This window comes from Lethenteron reissneri, chromosome 65 (genome assembly GCF_015708825.2).
Source record: "Lethenteron reissneri isolate LAM-NWPU_2019-01 chromosome 65, ASM1570882v1, whole genome shotgun sequence".
NCBI classification, from domain to species: Eukaryota; Metazoa; Chordata; class Hyperoartia; order Petromyzontiformes; family Petromyzontidae; genus Lethenteron; species Lethenteron reissneri.
This window is the reverse complement of record NC_083843.1, coordinates 2,409,664-2,431,039: the sequence shown is the minus strand read 5'-3', so window position 1 is coordinate 2,431,039 and position 21,376 is coordinate 2,409,664. Positions and strand designations below refer to the sequence as shown.

Genomic DNA, 21,376 nt, shown 5'->3' with positions numbered 1-21,376 from the left:
CGCCCCCCTCCCTCCCGATACGTTCCATTCATTGGCTACCACATTCTGATGAGCTCCCCCCCCCTCTCCTCCCCCCCAACTCGCTTTTAAGGGATTACATCTTGAATCATTGCCTCACTTGATGCAGCTAATATGGCTGTGACGGTCCCACCTGGTGACGGAGACTTGTGTTGCCTCCGAAACGTCGTGATCTTTATTTTATTTTATTTTTATTAATTTTGATGTTTTACCTACGTGACTTTACCGAAAAAACCTAAGAATATAGTTATCCTTGCTTCACGTTCCTCCTACATTGAAGAACGCATCAAAACAGCTACCGGAAAACCACGCATCGTTTGGAAAACCCTCAAGGATCTTCTACATCCTAGTATCACCATGGTTACTCACCTTAGCGATCCCCTGGCCTCACTGAAACTCGCCACCTCTTTCAAAAACGTACTTCACCAACAAGCTGATCACCATCGCAAACTCCCGCACGTCTTCTCTCACATTGCACCATCGTACCCCACTCCCGTTTTCTGATATTGTAAGCACTCACCCAAACACCTTTCTAACCACGTTCAAGCAGGTGTCTTCAAAATACGTTTTCTCTTTAATTCAATCACTTCACATTAAGTCATCTCCACTCGACGTCCTCCCAGGTTCCTTGTTCAAGCAATGTGCTTCCGAACTCACCATTATGATCAGGAACATCGCAAATGCCTCATTCTCTATGGGGTGTTTTCCATCCAACTTCATATCTGGCCTGGTTTCCCCCCTGTTAAAGAAACCAAGTCTCGACCCTGATGACCCGTCTAGCTATCGTCCCATCACTAATCTCTCGAACCTCTATAAACTCCTCGAAAGACTAGCCCTTGCCCAGCTAAAATCCCACATCACCTCCTCCCCAAACTACTGCTCCTTCCAGTCAGCTTACCGTCAAAACTACTCCACAGAAACAGCACTCACCAGAGTGCTCGATGACATTTTAATGATTATTGACTCCGGCTCCATCGTTGCACTTTTAAGTCTGGACATTTCATCAGCCTTTGACGCCGTCAACCACTCGCTCCTTACTTCCCTCCTGAAATCCGACTTCGGTATATGTGGCTTAGCACTCAAGTGGATACGGTCATAGCTTTCTGATTGGCAATCCTCAGTCAGGGTGGGCTCGTGCACATCTCCTGAAACAAAAGCATTATGTGGGGTCCCGCAGGGCTCCGTCCTCGGTCCCCTGCTGTTCACAGCCTACACTTCTCCGATCGGCCGCCTCATCGCAAGCTTCAGTGTTAAGCACCACTCATATGCGGAAGACACTATTCTGTTCACCGCCATCAATTCTATCAATGCTCCTGGATTTGAGAGGCTCTGGGAATGCACCACTGCATTGCAACAGTGATTCTCCGCACACAACCTTGCCATTAATCCGTCAAAGTCAGTGGCCATCATGTTAGATACCAGGCAACGTCTCAACTTATCTGCGCTCCCAACACACGTACACATCTTTGGTCACAGCATCAGGTTCACCGATCACTTCAGCTACCTCGGTATCATCCTAGATTACACAGTGACATCCCGCGATGTCACTACAGATATGTTCAGTAGTGTATTTACGTAGTATGTATGTTGAAACTGTTTTCACACTGTATGTAACCAACCATGCGGATTGACGTTGTATGGGAAAGTACAACAAACTAAATATAAAACGCAGTTCGAACGATATGATTTTCCAATTTAGATTCAAAGTGCAGCCTCTATCATGGGACCTCCTTCTTAAGTGCGGTGTCACTTAGCTGCTTATCTGTCCCTAGAGAATGTGGCAGTCTTGCGCATTATCACACGGGGGGGGGGGGGGGCACAGATAGAGGGAAGATAAGTGTTTGAATTATGTGTTGATGTGTGTCTTAAAAATTGAAATACGTCTTTTGTAGGTGGAAAATACTATATTAGCCTCGTGGGTCTAAGCAACCGTACTTTTTCACGTCAGATAAGGAAGAGGGGATGAGGTGGAGAAAGTGGAAAAGAGCAACACACCACGCCAGGGGGGGGGGAGAGGTATTGGGCGACATTGAGCATTCAGCATATTAGATCGGGAGAGCGGGGAGAGGGGGTGTTTGTTGGATTTAGTAAAAGAGGTGTTGGATGGGGTGGACGGAACTAATTACCTTGTAACTTTTTCTTACTTTTCTAACACGCTTACTGCGGCACGTGGCTCTACACAGCCGTGTCCCATGCATGCGAGTGAAAGGGCGGATTGGTGCAGCCCCCTCCTGGTCAGGAATCACCGCTGAACAACTTCCGGGGCTTTAAGGGAGGTGGGGGGGGGTGAAAGTGAAATGTGACAGGAAAAGGACAGGTGATGGACAACGATATGGGCAGAACTAAGCAACGATATATAGAGGTCCAATCTGAGACATTTAGGGAGGCAAAGGAGTGAGATGTGTCAATGTGTGCGGAGAGAGAAGCGGGTGGGGGGGAGCAAGCCGGGGGATATGGGGGGGAGTCAGAGGGGGCCTCAAGATGAGGGAGGGAAAGGGGAATTATGGTGGAGGATAGAGACACATGGGGGGAAACGGGCAGTCCATATGCCGCTCGGCAAGAAAAGGGATACAAATCGAATACATTCGATGAGCTTGAGCCAGAAGCCCACAGTCCACCCTGCTCAGCACATCCACTGTTGTGGTGGTTCTCTTACATTGACATGCTAATCTCTCACAATACAATGGCCACCTCCACAGCCTCAGGGTGCCCTCCAATCTTACATTTACATGCAAATACTATCTCTAGCCCTGCCCACTTACCCTTGGGCTGCACCCATCTCAGGTCTATATAACATCCTGCTTCAGCAGCTCTCTCGCTGTTTTTTTTTCACCTGAAGACGATCGCTTGTGTTGCGATCGAAACGTCGTGATATTTTTTATTATTTTTATTATTTTTCTATCTACATGATTTTACCGAAAGACCCATCGAATATGAATTCCTGCAGTCACGAAAGCTTAAGTCAAGATTTATCAAAACATGAATAACCATAATTCACATAGACACCGAGGAGAATATGAGTGCGCACACCTTAACTGTTGATGGTGAAAAGGTAATAAACAGGGTCAAATAGGATTCCTCTTTCAAACCATGGACAAATTCGAATTCCCCACCTCCTTCATAGTCAAATGCAGCCTGATATACTCCAACTCCTCCTTGACAATCATAACACATGGTCAGATCTCCCAGAATTTCCCAATGAGTAGGGGCACGAGACAGGGTTTCCCTCTTCCCCCCATACTCTTTGCACTGGAAATTGAGCACCTGGCTCAAAGCATCAATCTTGTCATGGTATTACCCGAATAGGCAAGGGTAGCAAGATTAAACACAATAAATCTATACGCGGAAAACATCCTGCTAATTATATCTGAGCCCTTGACTCCCATCCTCACCCTGATAAACTGAATTTCGATTCAATCGGAACTAATATCTCTTTCGCCAGTCTCCCCCAGACACGACCTCGCAATCGGATGGTGCCCAGCTCAGATCAAATATCTAGGCGTCATAATTCCGACCACCCTCTCCATTATCTTCCAGAGGAACTTCCCTCCACTCCTGCTGGAAATCTGAGCATCACTCTCTATGTTGAATGATATCCTGCTCTCTCCCTAACCATACCCACTTTGTGAAAAATATGATTTTACCAAAACTTCTAAATCAATTGACAACTATCCCTACCTGGATCCCCAAAACCTTCTACAAGTCTCCACTTACATATTGCATCATGTCGGCGAAGATCGACTATTACTTATTCACGCTGGGTGGAAGTGAATGAGGCCTAGCCCTCCATGAATTCTTTAAATACCACCAATCAGTCGTATTCATCAATATTAATTAGCACCAACGATAAAATGGGTGTTGAAAGAGTGGGAAGAAAGTTCAGACAACCCTTGCTAGTATCACAGGAGTCATCGTATCCTCGCCAACCCTCCATAGACTTTCTCCCTTCTGGAAAACCCATCAATCAGAATGCGGGGGGGGGGGGGGGAATAGATCACATGCTATCTTGGAATGCAGCCAATATTCTTAAAATTGGGGACCTCCTGACCACTGATGGAAACCTAGATTCACTCCAAAACATACGATCTCCCAAATTATTTACAACGCTCCAGATCAAAGACATCATTACTAAAACTACGAATAAAGACCTCTACGGCAAACCACATCCTCTGATTAAGTGGTTAACCTCAGGTGATGAAATATACAAGATGAAAGAAACTTATCGACTCCTTCACCTTGGGGAGAAACAGACCAGACCTAAAACTAAATGGCTATAGGAGAGCCAGAAATTGACACAAATCTGGCACGCTCCTACTTTAATGATCCAATTTTAATGTATGATTGGAATATACCTCACCAACAAGGGGAGGGTAAGATTATCCACTATCAACTTACTAGACTGCCCCAGATGCACTTAAGGTGCAACCCAGACAAACCTCCATGCCTTTTGGTCATGCTCTGACACCTCACTATGAATTTCAGCAGGATCTACAAACATTTAATCCTCAATTAATTTATTCTTCTGGGGCTTAACATTCCCTGGCATTCATCTTCTTGTTTCTTTCGGTAAAGTCACGTAGAAGGGAAGTAATAAAATAATAAAAATAAAACATAATAAAACAATTCTCACGACGTTTCGGCTACAACGCAAGCAGCCGTCTTCAGGTGAAGAATGAGACACTACCAAACTAGGAGCTTATATATAAGCTGCATTGGGGGTTGAAGAGCGCCTTAACAAAAAGAATGTGCATGTGAAGAGGAATTTAGCATATTCATGGAAAATGCGTAGGCGTTGGGCGGGGGGGTGTCAAAGTCATATTATGCCCATGCATTATGCAGGATCAGCAGCAACCAAGGGGGGTGCAGGGATTAGCAGTAACAAAGGAAAGGAATGTTAATGATATGTAGCTGCAGTTACTCAACAACCACGTAGAAAACTAAAGTATAAACTACATAAAAAACTAAAGTATAAACTGCATCGCACCATCAGTATACTTACTATACTCTATAATAAGCTGAGTTACTAACAGCAAGTAATACATTACAATTCTACCTCGTAAAAATTCTATAATATGCTTCCATCTAAACCTTATTCTCTTATATCACACGAGCATATACCGTACTATATACTGCCATAGATAAACCCAACATTAAATTATATACTGTATTGCTGTAAACCAACCTATATCTTATACATTTAATATAACACTATGTATTATTCTACACACCCTAATGTGTATCGAAATGGTTTATTACGTCCTTCCAATGATTGCTGAGCCAGAATCCATCTTCTCGGTTAAAATTGTCTCTGTGTTTGTATATGTGGATCGCCTCATGAACGAATCTCTCATGATAGCCAGATGGCTTGCAGAGAACCTCTGTCTTGGAGAAGTCGATATCATGTGAGCCCACTGAGTTGTAACAGTGATCTGCCACGGCTGAGGTGTTTGTCCTACCGTGTTTCAGGTCAGCTTTATGTTCACGGATGCGGTCCGAGACATGTCGTTTGGTTTCCCCAATGTAACTGCTACCACAGAGGCAACTTAGTTTGTAGACGCCAGGGTACTGTATGTCTGGAACCACATCTTTTACAGACGGTACCAGATCACGGATTTTATGTACTGTGTTGAATCGGACCTGGATCTTGTGTTTAATCAGGATTTTGGAGATCTTTTTTGTGACCCCAGCAATGTAGGGTAAGGTGATGGTCTTGAAAGGCTCCTCAACAGGATCCTTCTTGATGGTTGGAGTGATGGCTTTGCGGATTGTATAGTCGGAGTAACCATTTGCCTTAAGAGCTTGGCGTACGTGTTTAAGTTCACTGGAAATGTGTTCATGGTCGGAGATGCATTGGGCTCTATGATATAGAGTCTTGATGAGGGAATTCTTCTGGGATGGATGGTGGTGGGAATCCGGTTTTAGATAAGCATCCGTGTGGGTGGCTTTCCTGTAGACAGAGTGGCTCATTGAACCATCAGGTCTCCTTTTGATTAGGACATCCAAAAAGGGTAGCTTGCCATCATTTTCGACTTCCATGGTGAATCTGATGGCTGGGTGTATGGAATTGATGTGGTCGAGAAATTGGTCTAGAGCAGGCCGGCCATGTGGCCAGATAACATCTGGCCACATGGCCGGCCTGCTCTAGACCAATTTCTCGACCACATCAATTCCATACACCCAGCCATCAGATTCACCATGGAAGTCGAAAATGATGGCAAGCTACCCTTTTTGGATGTCCTAATCAAAAGGAGACCTGATGGTTCAATGAGCCACTCTGTCTACAGGAAAGCCACCCACACGGATGCTTATCTAAAACCGGATTCCCACCACCATCCATCCCAGAAGAATTCCCTCATCAAGACTCTATATCATAGAGCCCAATGCATCTCCGACCATGAACACATTTCCAGTGAACTTAAACACGTACGCCAAGCTCTTAAGGCAAATGGTTACTCCGACTATACAATCCGCAAAGCCATCACTCCAACCATCAAGAAGGATCCTGTTGAGGAGCCTTTCAAGACCATCACCTTACCCTACATTGCTGGGGTCACAAAAAAGATCTCCAAAATCCTGATTAAACACAAGATCCAGGTCCGATTCAACACAGTACATAAAATCCGTGATCTGGTACCGTCTGTAAAAGATGTGGTTCCAGACATACAGTACCCTGGCGTCTACAAACTAAGTTGCCTCTGTGGTAGCAGTTACATTGGGGAAACCAAACGACATGTCTCGGACCGCATCCGTGAACATAAAGCTGACCTGAAACACGGTAGGACAAACACCTCAGCCGTGGCAGATCACTGTTACAACTCAGTGGGCTCACATGATATCGACTTCTCCAAGACAGAGGTTCTCTGCAAGCCATCTGGCTATCATGAGAGATTCGTTCATGAGGCGATCCACATATACAAACACAGAGACAATTTTAACCGAGAAGATGGATTCTGGCTCAGCAATCATTGGAAGGACGTAATAAACCATTTCGATACACATTAGGGTGTGTAGAATAATACATAGTGTTATATTAAATGTATAAGATATAGGTTGGTTTACAGCAATACAGTATATAATTTAATGTTGGGTTTATCTATGGCAGTATATAGTACGGTATATGCTCGTGTGATATAAGAGAATAAGGTTTAGATGGAAGCATATTATAGAATTTTTACGAGGTAGAATTGTAATGTATTACTTGCTGTTAGTAACTCAGCTTATTATAGAGTATAGTAAGTATACTGATGGTGCGATGCAGTTTATACTTTAGTTTTTTATGTAGTTTATACTTTAGTTTTCTACGTGGTTGTTGAGTAACTGCAGCTACATATCATTAACATTCCTTTCCTTTGTTACTGCTAATCCCTGCACCCCCCTTGGTTGCTGCTGATCCTGCATAATGCATGGGCATAATATGACTTTGACACCCCCCCGCCCAACGCCTACGCATTTTCCATGAATATGCTAAATTCCTCTTCACATGCACATTCTTTTTGTTAAGGCGCTCTTCAACCCCCAATGCAGCTTATATATAAGCTCCTAGTTTGGTAGTGTCTCATTCTTCACCTGAAGACGGCTGCTTGCGTTGTAGCCGAAACGTCGTGAGAATTGTTTTATTATGTTTTATTTTTATTATTTTATTACTTCCCTTCTACGTGACTTTACCGAAAGAAACAAGAAGATGAATCCCTGCAGTCACGAAAGCTTTAAATCGAAATTCCCTGGCATATCAAAGTCACAACATTCCCTACCCTAGGCCTTCAATATCTCGACTAAGAAAACTATACTAAGCAACTGGAAAACCACACACATCCTCCCTGAAACATCGTTGCCACTCACTGTACACACTAGCAGAAAAGGAGACAGAATACTAGGCAATATGGGATATTTTCCTCTACACCACACTCCACCTAGTCCGAACCACCCCACCCTCGTAACCTGCAGGGAGTGTCACAAGGCCAGAGTGCACAACCCTCAAACCGTAAGTGTTCTCTCGCCTTTATAATGACCGAAAATGACCCCAAGCCAATGTGCAGCCTAACGGCTATTCAAAAATGAACCAAGGTCTCCGATTGGGGGAAAGAGGCTTTTACAGGGATTGGTCAGAAGGCAGGGCTTTTGAAGTGATTGGAGCAAAGATTTTGAAGGAGAATAGGTGGGAAACAAAGTGGAACGCAGAGGCGACGGTCCGGATCCATTAGAGGGAAAGGACAGGGATTGCCTGAGGGAAATATGGTGAGGGAACTCATATTCGATGGTTCTTTTGGTAAAGTCATGTAGATAGAAAAATAATAATAGAGAAAGGGGGCTGAGGGATATATAAGGGGAGAACGAGGGGAATGGGGACGTTCTGAGGAAGATACAAGCTGGAAGACACAAAATAAGTCTAGGGTCTCTTATTGTGTAATTCTATAATATTAGAATAGGTTTTCACGATTTTTCTGGCAACAAAACAGGTGTTAAGATGTTAAAACACCAAACTGAAACCTTTTACAAGGAATCATGTCTGCATTAACCACGATACTTGTGGTCAGAATGCAAACAAAAAACGTACTCTGATAATATGTGTAGTGGGTTCGAATTAGGTGCACACACACACAGCTTGGAGGCAACACTATTTATTAAACGGTAAGTAATATAACACTCTACATGAGGTGGTGACCACCTTCCTCAACTCACTAACACTCTGGAACACGACACAGCGTGGACCAGGCAGGCAACGGCCTGCCTGGCCCAGGACGACGACCCGGGACTTGAGGACCGATGATGTCGTCTTCACTTCGGAGTTCAACAGCCTCGCTCTGCGTTCACACCAGGCTTATATCTGCTCTGGCTTGGCCGGCTCCGCCCAGGCCACGCCTCCTTTCCCAGGCCACGCCTCCCTTCCCCCACCTCACGGGAGGTCTGGGTCCCTCCACCACGTGACCCCCCAGGCACCCCCTTGGGGCCCCCCAGCCCTCGTACGGGCCGACACAGTAGTGACGTCCTATGTCACTACATCTGCATTGCCAAAAGGCGTCCTTTGGTTTTACACCGTTTTGAGACGAGGCTCAAAAGAAAGCTCTCTGATGTGGACCAATCAGTTTAAAAAACAATGCATATATTATCAGAGTACGTTTTTTGTTTGCATTTTGACCACAAGTATCGTGGTTAATGCAGACATGATTCCTTGTAAAAGGTTTCAGTTTGGTGTTTTAACATCATAACACCTGTTTTGTTGCCAGAAAAAAGGGCAAAACCTATTCTATTTTTTTGGTACTGTCAAAGGAGGTCCCATGATGTAGATTCAATAATATTGTTCATTATGATGTCGACTCAATAAAGTGGCTCTTCTTATTTCTTGTCTTTGGAGTAATTACATCTGTAAAAATGGAATATGTTATGGGTCCAATAACATTTGATGTTACTATATAAATATTATTGTTAATATAATACAAATTGACTTGGTGATGCTGCTTCGTTATAGTTAATTTGTAATGATGAATGGTTACTAAGGTTAATATACTGGATTTGAAGTTTTCGTGACTGCAGGGATCCATACTTTTTGGTTCTTTCGGTAAAGTAATGTAGGTATAAAATAAAACAAGATACATTATATCACGACGTTTCAGGCGCAGACAGCGGGACAAGAAGGTGCAACTAATCGAGTCGCTAACCTTCCTCAAGAGATGCCGCGTTAACAAGGTAATACGTATCGCATTTACACTCACATCTGCTGCTGTCACTTCTTCTAACGCTAAACGGATCTTGTTTAAAGATCAGCCTATCACTAATCTCAGAGAGAATAAGATTGCTCCGTTTGAACTTGATAATTTAGACAATACTCTCTTACAGTTACACTTAATATTAACAAGAAGAATGTCCACTTCTGATTGGGACCATTTAAATAACGTGACAGTCCCCTCTGCTAATTCAATGTCAACCAAATGTAAAGTTAACTTGATCGCTAAATTCAACGTCCTGTCAAAAAATAAGCCAGAGCCAGACGTTAAAAAGTTAGATGTTAACAAGATTGTCATCAATCAGAGTAACATCCCAATTTCCGACAGCCTAAAATCGGTACTCGCTAAAGGGTTGAATATCGCAGTCACCCCTAAGCATATCCCAGTGGATGATATAATCTCCCAGGTCGACGTAGCCCTCAAAGGCTTGGGACACACCCCGACAGACGTTGCTAGATCTGAAATTGCCACCATCCTTAAAAATGCTAAGAAACCCGTTAGTAACATCAGCAAAGATAAGCGCTCTGAACTCGCAAAATTGAAAAGAGAGATGCCATAGTCATCCTCTCGGCCGACAAGGGCAATGCTACTGTCATCATGGATAAAACCACATACAAGAACAAAATCCAGGACCTTCTTAATGATGGCAGTTACACCAAAATCAACAAAGATCCTACTAACAGCCTGACTACAAAAAACAACAATATCATTACCAGTTCGACTTCTCTAATCGAACCAGTCAAACGGCTCTTCCTAAAACCTTCTGCTACAAAACCACCCAGATTCTATGGTCTTCCTAAGATCCATAAAGAAGGCACTCCACTTCGGCCATCGTTTCCACTATCAACTCACCTTCCTACAAACTATCCCGTTTTCTGTCTGATATCTTGCTTCCATTCACTGGCAAGACTACCTCAGCAGTACATAACTCAGCTCACTTGGTCTCACTAATCAAGGCCATTTCACTGTCCCTAGATGAGTTTCTCGTCAGCTTTGATGTAGTTTCTCTGTTCACCAAGATTCCTGTGCCTGACACCTTAGCAATAATTGAAGATTTAGTCCAACATGGACTGAACCCTGATGTTCCTTCTCTAGTTAGGGACTGCCTTACCAACACTTACTTCACCTGGAATGGTAACTGTCTGCAAACAAAATGAAGGTACCCTCATGGGTTTCCCCTTATCACCAGTGATAGCGAATGTTTTCATGGAGAAATTTGAAACAGATGCCATCCAGACATCCACCCTACGTCCTTCCTTGTGGAAGAGATATGTAGATGACATTTTCGTAATTTGGCCACATGGCCTGCCAGCATTGAACCAATTTCTCAACCACAATAATTACATCCACCCATCCATTAAATTCACCATGGAAGTGGAGAAGGATGGCAACAAAACATGTATGCTGGAGATGTGGCTGCAGGCCAACTACTTCAAATATAATGGGGTAGTCACATTGCCCAGCAAAAGCGCGTTTGCCACTTGTTCGGCAAATCATCCTGGTTATTACTGCAGCTATATTAACAATAAATACTACACTTTGTCTACTTTACTGTTTACATCATTCGAAATAAGTAGGTCATTGTGTGCTGGCATCAAGTTCCAAATGTTTTAAAATTACCTACAAACTACTTAACTAGATTTACACGAAGCAGCATCACCCCTACTGTAAAAATGTCACAGAATATGTTTGAAACATAGCACGTTCATGGTAGCCTTGCGATAGACGAATGATGTGAATACCAAATATGCTAAGTTATAATCATAATGAATACATATAACACAAAACACATATCGAGCAGTCTGATTTCAATAGGAATAGTTGGGCGGTTTTCAGATGAAGTCTTGTATTTAAAAAGAAAATTCGGTTACAGGTAGAGTAAGCATTATATCCACAAATGTGTTGTATCTGTTATTGCAAATGTGTTGAGAGTCAATAACGTGTGAAGCACCTGTACTTTTTTCAAAGCCCACAAAAAGCTTTTGTGATAATGAAGAGAAATAATAGCGTTATTGCCAACGTCTTATTACAAATGTTATTTATAGTTTGTGAGGTCAGAAATGTATTTACCATTATCAACAAACCTGTTTTGTGGTTACTCAGCCAAGTACTATCATGTTCTTTTGGCGCATTGCAGATTATTTGCACACAAGTGATAATATGAGTTACAATCAATTTTAGTAGAAACGAATATGCACGTTTTTTTTATTACTGGGCGTTGAAACGTCATCAATATCATGGCAGTTTAACACGTAGGCTTTCACGACCAATATTATTCATAATAAAGGTTTTTGGGTTAGATTGCATAAGTATAAATGTGTCTAAACCCTCCACCACCCAACACAGCCATTAAGGTTTGTGACATAAACAACGTGCCAATTAGTTACTACTTCAGCCCACTGGTGTGTTGGAGATTAAATTCACAACATTTACAATTTGAGTACGACGTTTCACTGTTAATTACATCCAGGATCATCGGGCGATTTGCCAGAATATTGAAGAAATCCACCTGCTTCCGTTCTTAAATAGAGCAGTATGACGTCATCACTGTGAACCCATTAGGTGCAGAGATCAGAGGCGGAGGAGGAGGGTGTTATTGTAATCATATAATAGACTAGTAATCCGTTAATTAGCATGCATTGCCTCTATAAGGAATACAGTTGTGGGATGTATTACTTAATAATACTGTAATGCGGGCGTAAACGGCCCTCCGGAAGTGACGTCATGAGGGGAGGAGTTAGGTCACGTGGGGGAGAGGGGTTAAGCTATAGAGGGAGGGGAACCGGAAGAGGATGGGGAGTGACGGGGGACCAGGAACGAGAGAGGCCACGAAGGGCGAAAGCGGAGGGTGGCGAGATCGCCACGGACACGAGGGAGCGAGGATCGGCACCGTCGGCCAGCGGTGACCGACCCGAAGCAGCGAGGAGGCTGCAGTCAGCAGCGGGGCTGCATACGGAGTCAGCAGCGGGTCTGCACACGGAGTAGCAGCCAAGAGGGTCTGCATATAGAGTAAGCAGCGGGGATCTGCATAGGGAGTCAGCAGCGAGTCTGCAGGGAGAGGACGGAGGTTACAATAGAGAAAGGAGAGAGTCTGCGGGGAGAGGAAGGAGGCTACAATAGCGATAGCAGCCGGGGGCTACAAATACAGTGTCTATAAGAGAGTGCCGTGTGGGAGAAGACAAGAACCCAATAAAGGACACGAAGCAGAGAGAGAAGCGTCTGAGTCCTTTTATTACACTGGAGTCAGAAGTGAAACGGCATGGCGAAACAATTGAGGAAAAAGAATATTCCATCTCTGGCGTCGGCTTCATCTTCCGACGACGACGATCTTCCTCCTGCAGTCGGCTTGACTTCGGCAGAGGAAGAGATCCGTGAGGGTCCGGGTGTCGAGGAGGTTGCCGCGTCGTCGGACCCATCTGCTCCAAAGGACGCCGATTTAAGATGGACCCAGATGGCGGAGCAACTGGTAACTCTCAAAAACGTCATCACACAGTTGTGTGACCTTGTCACGCCAAGGGCGGCGTTGGAAGGTGATGGTGGTGATCGGCAGGAGCCCGGGTCGTCTTCGATGGCGCCGCCATCGGCCACGCGGCGCGAAGACGCCATCTTGGGCGTGGCGCACCACGGAAAGCGGGAAGCCGCCATTTTGGGACCGCCGCGACGGTCGGCCGCCATCTTGTCGACACCGCGTTGCGACGCCTTGTTGAATTTACCACCGGAGGAGTCAGCGGCGGAAGGAAGCAAGCCAAGGAGTCGCAGTCGTCACCTAACAACCGTCAAAGAATTCTCTATCGATGGCGATTGGAGTGCGTTCGCCTGTAGATTTTTGGCGGCGGTACGTACAGCAAGGTGGACGGACGCTGAGGCACTGGAGGTGCTTCCCACTCTTCTTGATGATGAGTCCGTTCGTTTTTTTCGCTCCATAAAAGCTGCGAAGAAGAAGACTCTGCGAGGGGTGTTCGATGAAATGGCGGACGCGTACGAGCCACCGGATGACGCCCATCGCCGATTCGTGCAACGGCAACGCGCACCTGAGGAGTCACCGGTGGCGTATAGGGGCGCCGTGTTGGAACTTGCTATGGCCGCTTACCCGGAGACGGAGCCTGACCTGCTGGAACCTCTCATCCTGGGGAAGATGTTGGAGTTGTCCCGAGATCTTGGCATTCCTATGCCGGCGTGCGGTCACGAAAAGCTCACGTCCCGGGCCGCGGCCAAGTGTCTGGACGCCCAGTTTAATCTCCGCCGCTGGAAACAGGTCACGGCGTGGACGGGCGGTCCTGTCGTCGAAGGGGGTGCCGTAGGGTGGGACCCTACAAAGGCCGTGTACGTGCCGGATGGGAGCGGCCAGAAGGAGTTGTCGGCTGCCTCTGCTCCGTGGCCGGCCCGAAGCGGGCCGGGGCCGCGGGCTGCGCCGCCGGTGCGTCGAGTGCTTCCGCTGCGGCCGTCGGGGCCATTATGCCAGGGACTGCTGGGCCCGTGTTCCGGGTCCGCCCCAGCAGGAGGCCTCGACAGCGGACGCTCCAAAGAAAGATCCTCCAGCACAGGCAAGTCGGTGCGCACCAGACACCCGGCAAGGCCCGACACCTCACTCATCGCCGTTGTTGTGCGACGCGGATGTTGTTAAATACGGGAGGCCAGTATCTGCGCCTTGTCGCTCGATAACGCAGTGGCGTAAGCTGGCTCGGCGGGTTGTCGCGGCCGCTACCGGTTTGTCCACTGTACCTGGGTCGATCCAAGGGGTGGACGTACGCATTTTGGTGGATTCCGGTGCGTCCGCGACCATTATTTCGGATGTGATATTCCATCTTTTGAACATCCCACCGGGGGCCGTGAGGCCGGCTTACGCTTCCTGCATCGCTGCAAACGGGGGTAGTATGGGCATCGTGGGCCAGGTGGACGCTAACATTTCTATCGGGGGAGTCTCGGCCTCGGGCGTTGTGTTAATTTCGAGGTCCCTGGCGGTTCCTTGCCTGTTGGGTACTGATTTTTTGGCTAAGATGCCCATTCTAATTCGAATCAATGAAAATTGCACTGAACTACCGGGGGGCCGGAAATTGGCATTTTTACAGTCCGCCTGGGGGCGACCGGCTCCTGTCGCCCAGGTGCAGGCGTTATCGGAAGTTTCGGTTGATATTCCACCTGGCTCGCAGATGCTCATTCCCTTACGATATCGGAAGCCGATTCCGGGTCGGCAGGATGCTTTTGGGATTTTGCTGTCACCGTCCGCCGCTGTTACGGGCGGATTGGCGCTAGTGGGGGCGCAAACTATTGTCCGTCCAGATCAGCGGCCGTTTTTGCAGGTGCTTAATGCGAGTACTGAAAGCGTGTGTGTGCCGGCTGGTACCGTTGTGGCACATGCCACCACGGCGTTTACGGCTCAGAGTGATCTGCCGGACGGAGGGCTGGTGGGTGGTGTTTCACACGATGGAGGGGTGGATGATCGTTGGATCGCTGAATTGTGTGGGGAAAATTCGGCCCTTTCCGGCGAACAGCTTTGTGCGATTCATAAATTATTATCGAGTTATTCGGATGTGTTTAGCTCCGACGATTTGGACTTGGGACGCACCTCGCTGCTTTATCATCATATCGACACAGGGGACGCTGCCCCTATCCGCTTGAACTCGCGTCGGATGAGTCCGGCTGAGCGTGAGCATGTTCGAGGGGCAGTGGATGACATGTTGAAAGCGGATATTATATTTCCGTCTAATAGCCCGTGGGGCGCGCCTGTTGTGTTGGTTAAAAAGAAGGATGGTAAATTGCGATTTTGTGTGGATTTTCGGAAGTTGAATAAAGTGTCGGTGGCAGATGCGTATCCCCTGCCGCGTATGGACGATTCTCTCGACGCCTTGTCAGGGGCTAAGTTTTTTTCAACGCTAGATCTCTCTTCGGGCTTCTGGCAGCTCCCCCTTGATGAGCCCTCGCGAGAAAAGACTGCTTTCCATACGCCGCAGGGGTTATTCCAATTTAACTGTCTTCCGATGGGGTTGAATGCGGCCCCTGCCACTTTTCAGAGGTTGATGGAGTTGGTATTAACGGGGTTGCAGTGGGAGACATGTCTGATATATTTGGATGATATTATTGTCTTCAGCCGCACATTTGATGAGCATTTACTGCGGTTGGAGGCTGTGTTCACCAGAATGCGTTCTGCTAATTTGAAATTCAAGCCAAAGAAATGTCACCTACTGCAACACTCCGTTCGATACTTGGGACATATTGTTAGTGCGGACGGGGTGGCCACGGATCCGGAGAAAACTGCGTGTGTCCGTGATTGGGCAACCCCGGCCACGGTGGGTGATGTGCGTCGGTTTTTGGGGTTCGCCTCGTATTATCGGAGGTTTGTTCCGAATTTTGCTACTATCGCGAGGCCTTTGCATCTCCTTACTGGGAAGGGACACAAATTTGCTTGGGGACCGCCGGAGGAGGCGGCGTTTCGGAGCCTGCGCGATTTACTGGCTACTGCACCGACGTTGGATTATCCGGATTTTGAACATCCTTTCATTCTGGATACGGATGCAAGTGACACTGGTATTGGGGCGGTGTTGTCCCAGTCGAAAGGTGGAGTTGAGCGCGTGGTGGCGTATGGGAGTCGGGTTTTGTCTCCCGCGGAAACCCGCTACTGCGTCACTCGCAGGGAACTTTTGGCCATTGTTTTTTTTCTCCGCCAATTTCGACCGTATCTGTACGGTCGGTCGTTTATTGTCCGCACGGACCATGCGGCCTTGCAGTATGCTCTTAAGATGGACCAGCCATCCGGACAATTGGCGAGGTGGCTGGACACGCTGCAAGAATTTTCCTTCCAAATTCACCATCGGAAGGGTGTGCGTCACGCTAATGCGGACGCACTTTCCAGGTTGCCGCAACAATCCCCTTGTGCGTGTGCGTCGGGGACGCATAGGTGTGGACCGATTCAGCTCCCCCCTCAGCCTGTCGCGCTGGCGGTGGATGTTCTTGAAACTCCGCTTACACCGGGACCGGTTGATGGGGGACCGGCTGATGGGATTTTGCGTCTCCCGCGGTCTGTGTGGATTCGGGAGCAAATGTTGGACGATTCCTTGGTGACGTTACGAAAACAAACGGAGAAGGCAAGTAAGGGACTCGGTGCGGGTGGTGTACCGGAAACTGCTCTCCGAGATGGGTTGCTGATGTGGAGGGAAGGGATACAGGAACACTGGCGTCTCGTTGTACCTGCGTAATTGCGGTACGAATTGATTAGATCTCTGCATTGTGACACACTTTTACATCTGGGGGTGCAGAAAACCCTATTGACGCTGCAGCGAGACTACTATTGGCACGGCATGACGACAGATGTCGTCGGTCACGTTCGCGCGTGTCCCGATTGTGCCCGCCGTAAGCCGCCTAAACATCCATATGTTCCGCCGATACAATCGATTCAAGTATCTCGAGTTAATGAGCTGGTGGCGTTAGATATTTTGGGACCCTTTCCGCCATCCGCTAAGGGAAATAAGTATTTACTGGTGGGGGTGGAGTACCTCTCCCGCTGGCCGATGGCCTGGCCTTTGCCTGACCAGTTAGCGGCGTCTATCACTGACGCCTTTCTATTTGGGTATGTAATGGACAAGGGGGCGCCGGAGAGGCTCCTTACAGATCAAGGCCGTAACTTTTCGTCCAAATTGTTGGGGGAGGTGTGTGCGGCTCTTGGAACTAAAAAGATACGGACATCCCCCTACCACCCACAAACGGATGGTATGGTGGAACGGTTAAATCGGACCCTGTCCGCCATGCTGTGCCATACAGTCGGGGAAAATCAATCTGATTGGGATTTGCATATCCCTGGGGTGCTTTCGGCGTATCGCATGACGCCGCACGCGGCTACTGGATACTCGCCGTTCTTTCTTATGTACGGCCGTGAAAATGTGCCGCCAATTAATGAGCAGTTGGGAACCGGTGCGAGGGGACCTGTTAAGCCTCTTCCTGAGTATATTCAGGACAACGTTCGCCGTGTTACTGAGGCGAGGGAAAGAGCCCGCATGGCTACGGCCAAAGCCCAGGCCAGGAATGAGCGGTGTGCCCGACGTTCAAAGGGGGAGTGCCCCTGGAAAACGGGGGACCTGGCCTGGCTCCATTGCCCACAGGTGCGGCCAGGTACCTCTCCTAAATTATATAAACCGTGGCAAGGATCGGTCCGCCTCATTGAGGTTCCCAACCCACAGTCGGCGCGTGTTCGGGTTGGTTCGCGGCGCTGGTTCGTGCATACATCCCGGTTGAAGCCGTATATTGCCCCGCGACCGGATGCGTCATCTCCCGAGGTTGCCTTGCCGGGGTCTGTTGCTGCCGACTCGCCCTTGCCTGTGCCTGCTGACCTTGCAAGAGCGCCTGTCGTACCCTTTACAGACAAGCCGGCCGTGACGCCGCACGAGGGAGGACGTTCCGCTCGTGGGATGCCGACCGGACCCGCAGAACCTACGGGACCTGCAGCTCTTCCTATCCCTCCGCGGACGCGATTACGGGACGTCTCTGAACGCGACCGGGACGGTGGCGGGCCTCCAATGGCGACGGATGAACTTGCTCCCGTCGCCCTTAAAACCCTGCCACGTTCCCGCTCGGCGGGTGGGCTGCCGACCATCCGGGACGGCCCGGCTACCCGTACTCGCTCGAAATCCCTCACGTTTCGTTAAATTGTGTTGTGTTCTTGTTATATTGTTGTTGCATGCTTCGTGTCTTTTTATGTGTTGGTCCTTTACACCCGCATTGCTTGTCAAGTTGTATTTCAGCCGAGGTCGGCTGGATTTTCTCTACGGGGGAGGGTGATGTAATGCGGGCGTAAACGGCCCTCCGGAAGTGACGTCATGAGGGGAGGAGTTAGGTCACGTGGGGGAGAGGGGTTAAGCTATAGAGGGAGGGGAACCGGAAGAGGATGGGGAGTGACGGGGGACCAGGAACGAGAGAGGCCACGAAGGGCGAAAGCGGAGGGTGGCGAGATCGCCACGGACACGAGGGAGCGAGGATCGGCACCGTCGGCCAGCGGTGACCGACCCGAAGCAGCGAGGAGGCTGCAGTCAGCAGCGGGGCTGCATACGGAGTCAGCAGCGGGTCTGCACACGGAGTAGCAGCCAAGAGGGTCTGCATATAGAGTAAGCAGCGGGGATCTGCATAGGGAGTCAGCAGCGAGTCTGCAGGGAGAGGACGGAGGTTACAATAGAGAAAGGAGAGAGTCTGCGGGGAGAGGAAGGAGGCTACAATAGCGATAGCAGCCGGGGGCTACAAATACAGTGTCTATAAGAGAGTGCCGTGTGGGAGAAGACAAGAACCCAATAAAGGACACGAAGCAGAGAGAGAAGCGTCTGAGTCCTTTTATTACAATACTCTACCAGGCCATACTAATCCTGTAGCTGCCAGAGCGGTTAAAATTATTTGTATTTCTCTCAATTTCAAAAGATTCTAGAATTAGTCTCGTCCAGTAATAATTCGTTTAACACAACACTTCAACTTTGTCAAAAGCCATTGAGTGTCCTTGTTGGCAAGCATGTTCTGCAGTTGTGTTTGAGTATTTAATATTTCTTTGGTGTTCTTTTAGTCTTGCGCTGTTACCTCCCGTTTGTCCAATATAGCATCTGCCACATAAGAAATGTATCTGATACACACCGTAGGCGATTAGTCTTTAGAACAAGATACTAGTTTTATAATTTTTTGTACCATGCCAAATCTTACTCTGATTTTTTGTTTTTCCAAAACCCTAGCGAATGTGTCCGTTACTCCTGCAATTTTTTATATATTGTTTAATAACCCGATTGCTTTCAGCAGTATTGCTGTTCGATCTATGTTTAGCATTCAATGCTCTGTTAATTTTTGCATTATTGTAGCCATTTAATCGTAGTGCTTCTTTAACATGATTAATCTCTCTCCTCAGACATTCACCATTTGACACTGTTTTAGCACGATATATGAGCGTCTTGATGAGAGAAGATTTCTGTGCGAGGTGATGATGCGAATCTGAATTCAGAATATGCTGGCCAACAAGGACACTCAATTGATTTAATAACGTTGAAGTGTTGTGTTAAACTAATTATTACTGGCCGAGACTTATTCGAGAATCTATTGAAATGGGCTGAGAGAGCGCACCTACGAATAATCTCACTTGCCGTTGGTGGAGGGAGACGAATGACGTCAGACGTATCTCCCGACGTGGAAGGTGAGAGGTCAGGTGTGACGAGGGACGGAAGGAGAGAAGTGATTGGATGGAGAGAAACGGGGACGATAGAACGGGAAAGAGAGAGGAGAAAAGGATCGGTGGCCCAGGTCACTTTTGATGGTGTAAGTTGACATGAACGCACGCTGCAGAAGATAAAATCGTCTCACACCTTTTCAACAACCAATGTGTTGGAGACGTTACATATGTACATTCATTGTAATTCCCTGTTAATGATGGTAATTGCTTTGATGTGAATATTGAACTTTAATCATATTTGTTGTGTCGTTACTTCCTTTACAAATTGCGCTATTACAGTCTACGACACTTGAAAAGTGAAACGTTTCAATTCAAGAGCTTCCTGTTCAAATTATCAACCACGGGCCTGTCGTCCTTCAAGGTCAATACAATGAGTACAACTCAGGAGAAAGTCAGCTGTAATTGTCTAAGAGAGATAATCACCTCTCAAAGTAATGTGCCATTTCAATTCTAGATTTATGGCCGAAAAATGTTGGAAGCAACCCACAATTGTGTGAGCAGGGAAACGTTTGACTTTACTTGGAACACTACTTAGGCCAGCGATTTAAAATAAAGCTGCTCTCTGTGTATGTTTCAGTGTATATATATATGAAAAAGCCAAGGTAATTTCCACAACCCTAAGCTGGCAAAATAACAGTAAGGACTTAGAGACGGGTCCTGAACTGGGTAAACGTCAGCTACCGAGTTTGTTGAAGCCAGCTCGAGACCCTACATGGCGCGTGTGTGCGATATTACCGCGTCTGGATACATGTACAAAACTCGTCTATAAATCAGCTAAATGCTGCAAAACAGGTAATCTGCCATGCACTGCAATTTTGAATTTTAAATATATCCATTATATTTATTCTAAAAGCAGGAATTGCAAAATAAAAACATTAAATGGTGGGCCATTGTTTTCAATTGTGGTGACATTTTTTTAAAAGAGTTGTGTAGTCACTAAACTGTTTTGTAACAATGTTTAGGAAATGCATTTTCCCATCAAATAGTAAATTTGTAATATGAGCAATTCTTACCTGTTGTTTTCCACCTCCAGAGAAAGATGATGATGACGATGCAGACGATTATCGCCATTCCAATTAATGCCCCACGAAATGCAACTAAAAAGCACCGCCACAGAAAAGATAATGAGAAACGCATTAAAGGGAATCCATTATTAGCGGTTATACAGAACATGTACAATTTAAAACACACGAATGTAATTTTACTCGGAAAAACATTATTAAGCGATTAAACCCTTCTTTTATTTTGAGATTAAGATTGCTAGTCAGAAAAAAAAGTTAAAGAATTATACTTTTATATTATTGTTGTATCCTTTTCTAACCGTTTCATGGGGATATGGATGTTGATGCTTGGTACGAGTCTCTTAAATCACCTTTCTGTCACCCCCCCTACCCCCATACTTCTTTGCATCCTGATTCAAGTTTACCTCATTGCACCTGGTAAACCCATT

At 46.8% G+C, this 21,376-nt stretch overlaps 1 protein-coding gene across 3 annotated transcripts in view; it reads right to left on the bottom strand.

The window, feature by feature from the left end:
- Positions 1-21,376, bottom strand: part of LOC133359721 (tumor necrosis factor receptor superfamily member 6-like) — an 84,971-nt gene that overhangs the window by 28,546 nt on the left and 35,049 nt on the right. For all 3 annotated transcript variants that reach the window (XR_009757185.1, XM_061578239.1, XM_061578240.1), the window contains exon 5: positions 20,940-21,023. Coding sequence is in view for 2 of the 3 variants with exons in the window: in XM_061578239.1 (XP_061434223.1) it covers positions 20,940-21,023 (84 nt within the window). In the remaining variant the exon portion in view is untranslated. The remainder of the gene's footprint in view (positions 1-20,939; positions 21,024-21,376) is intronic.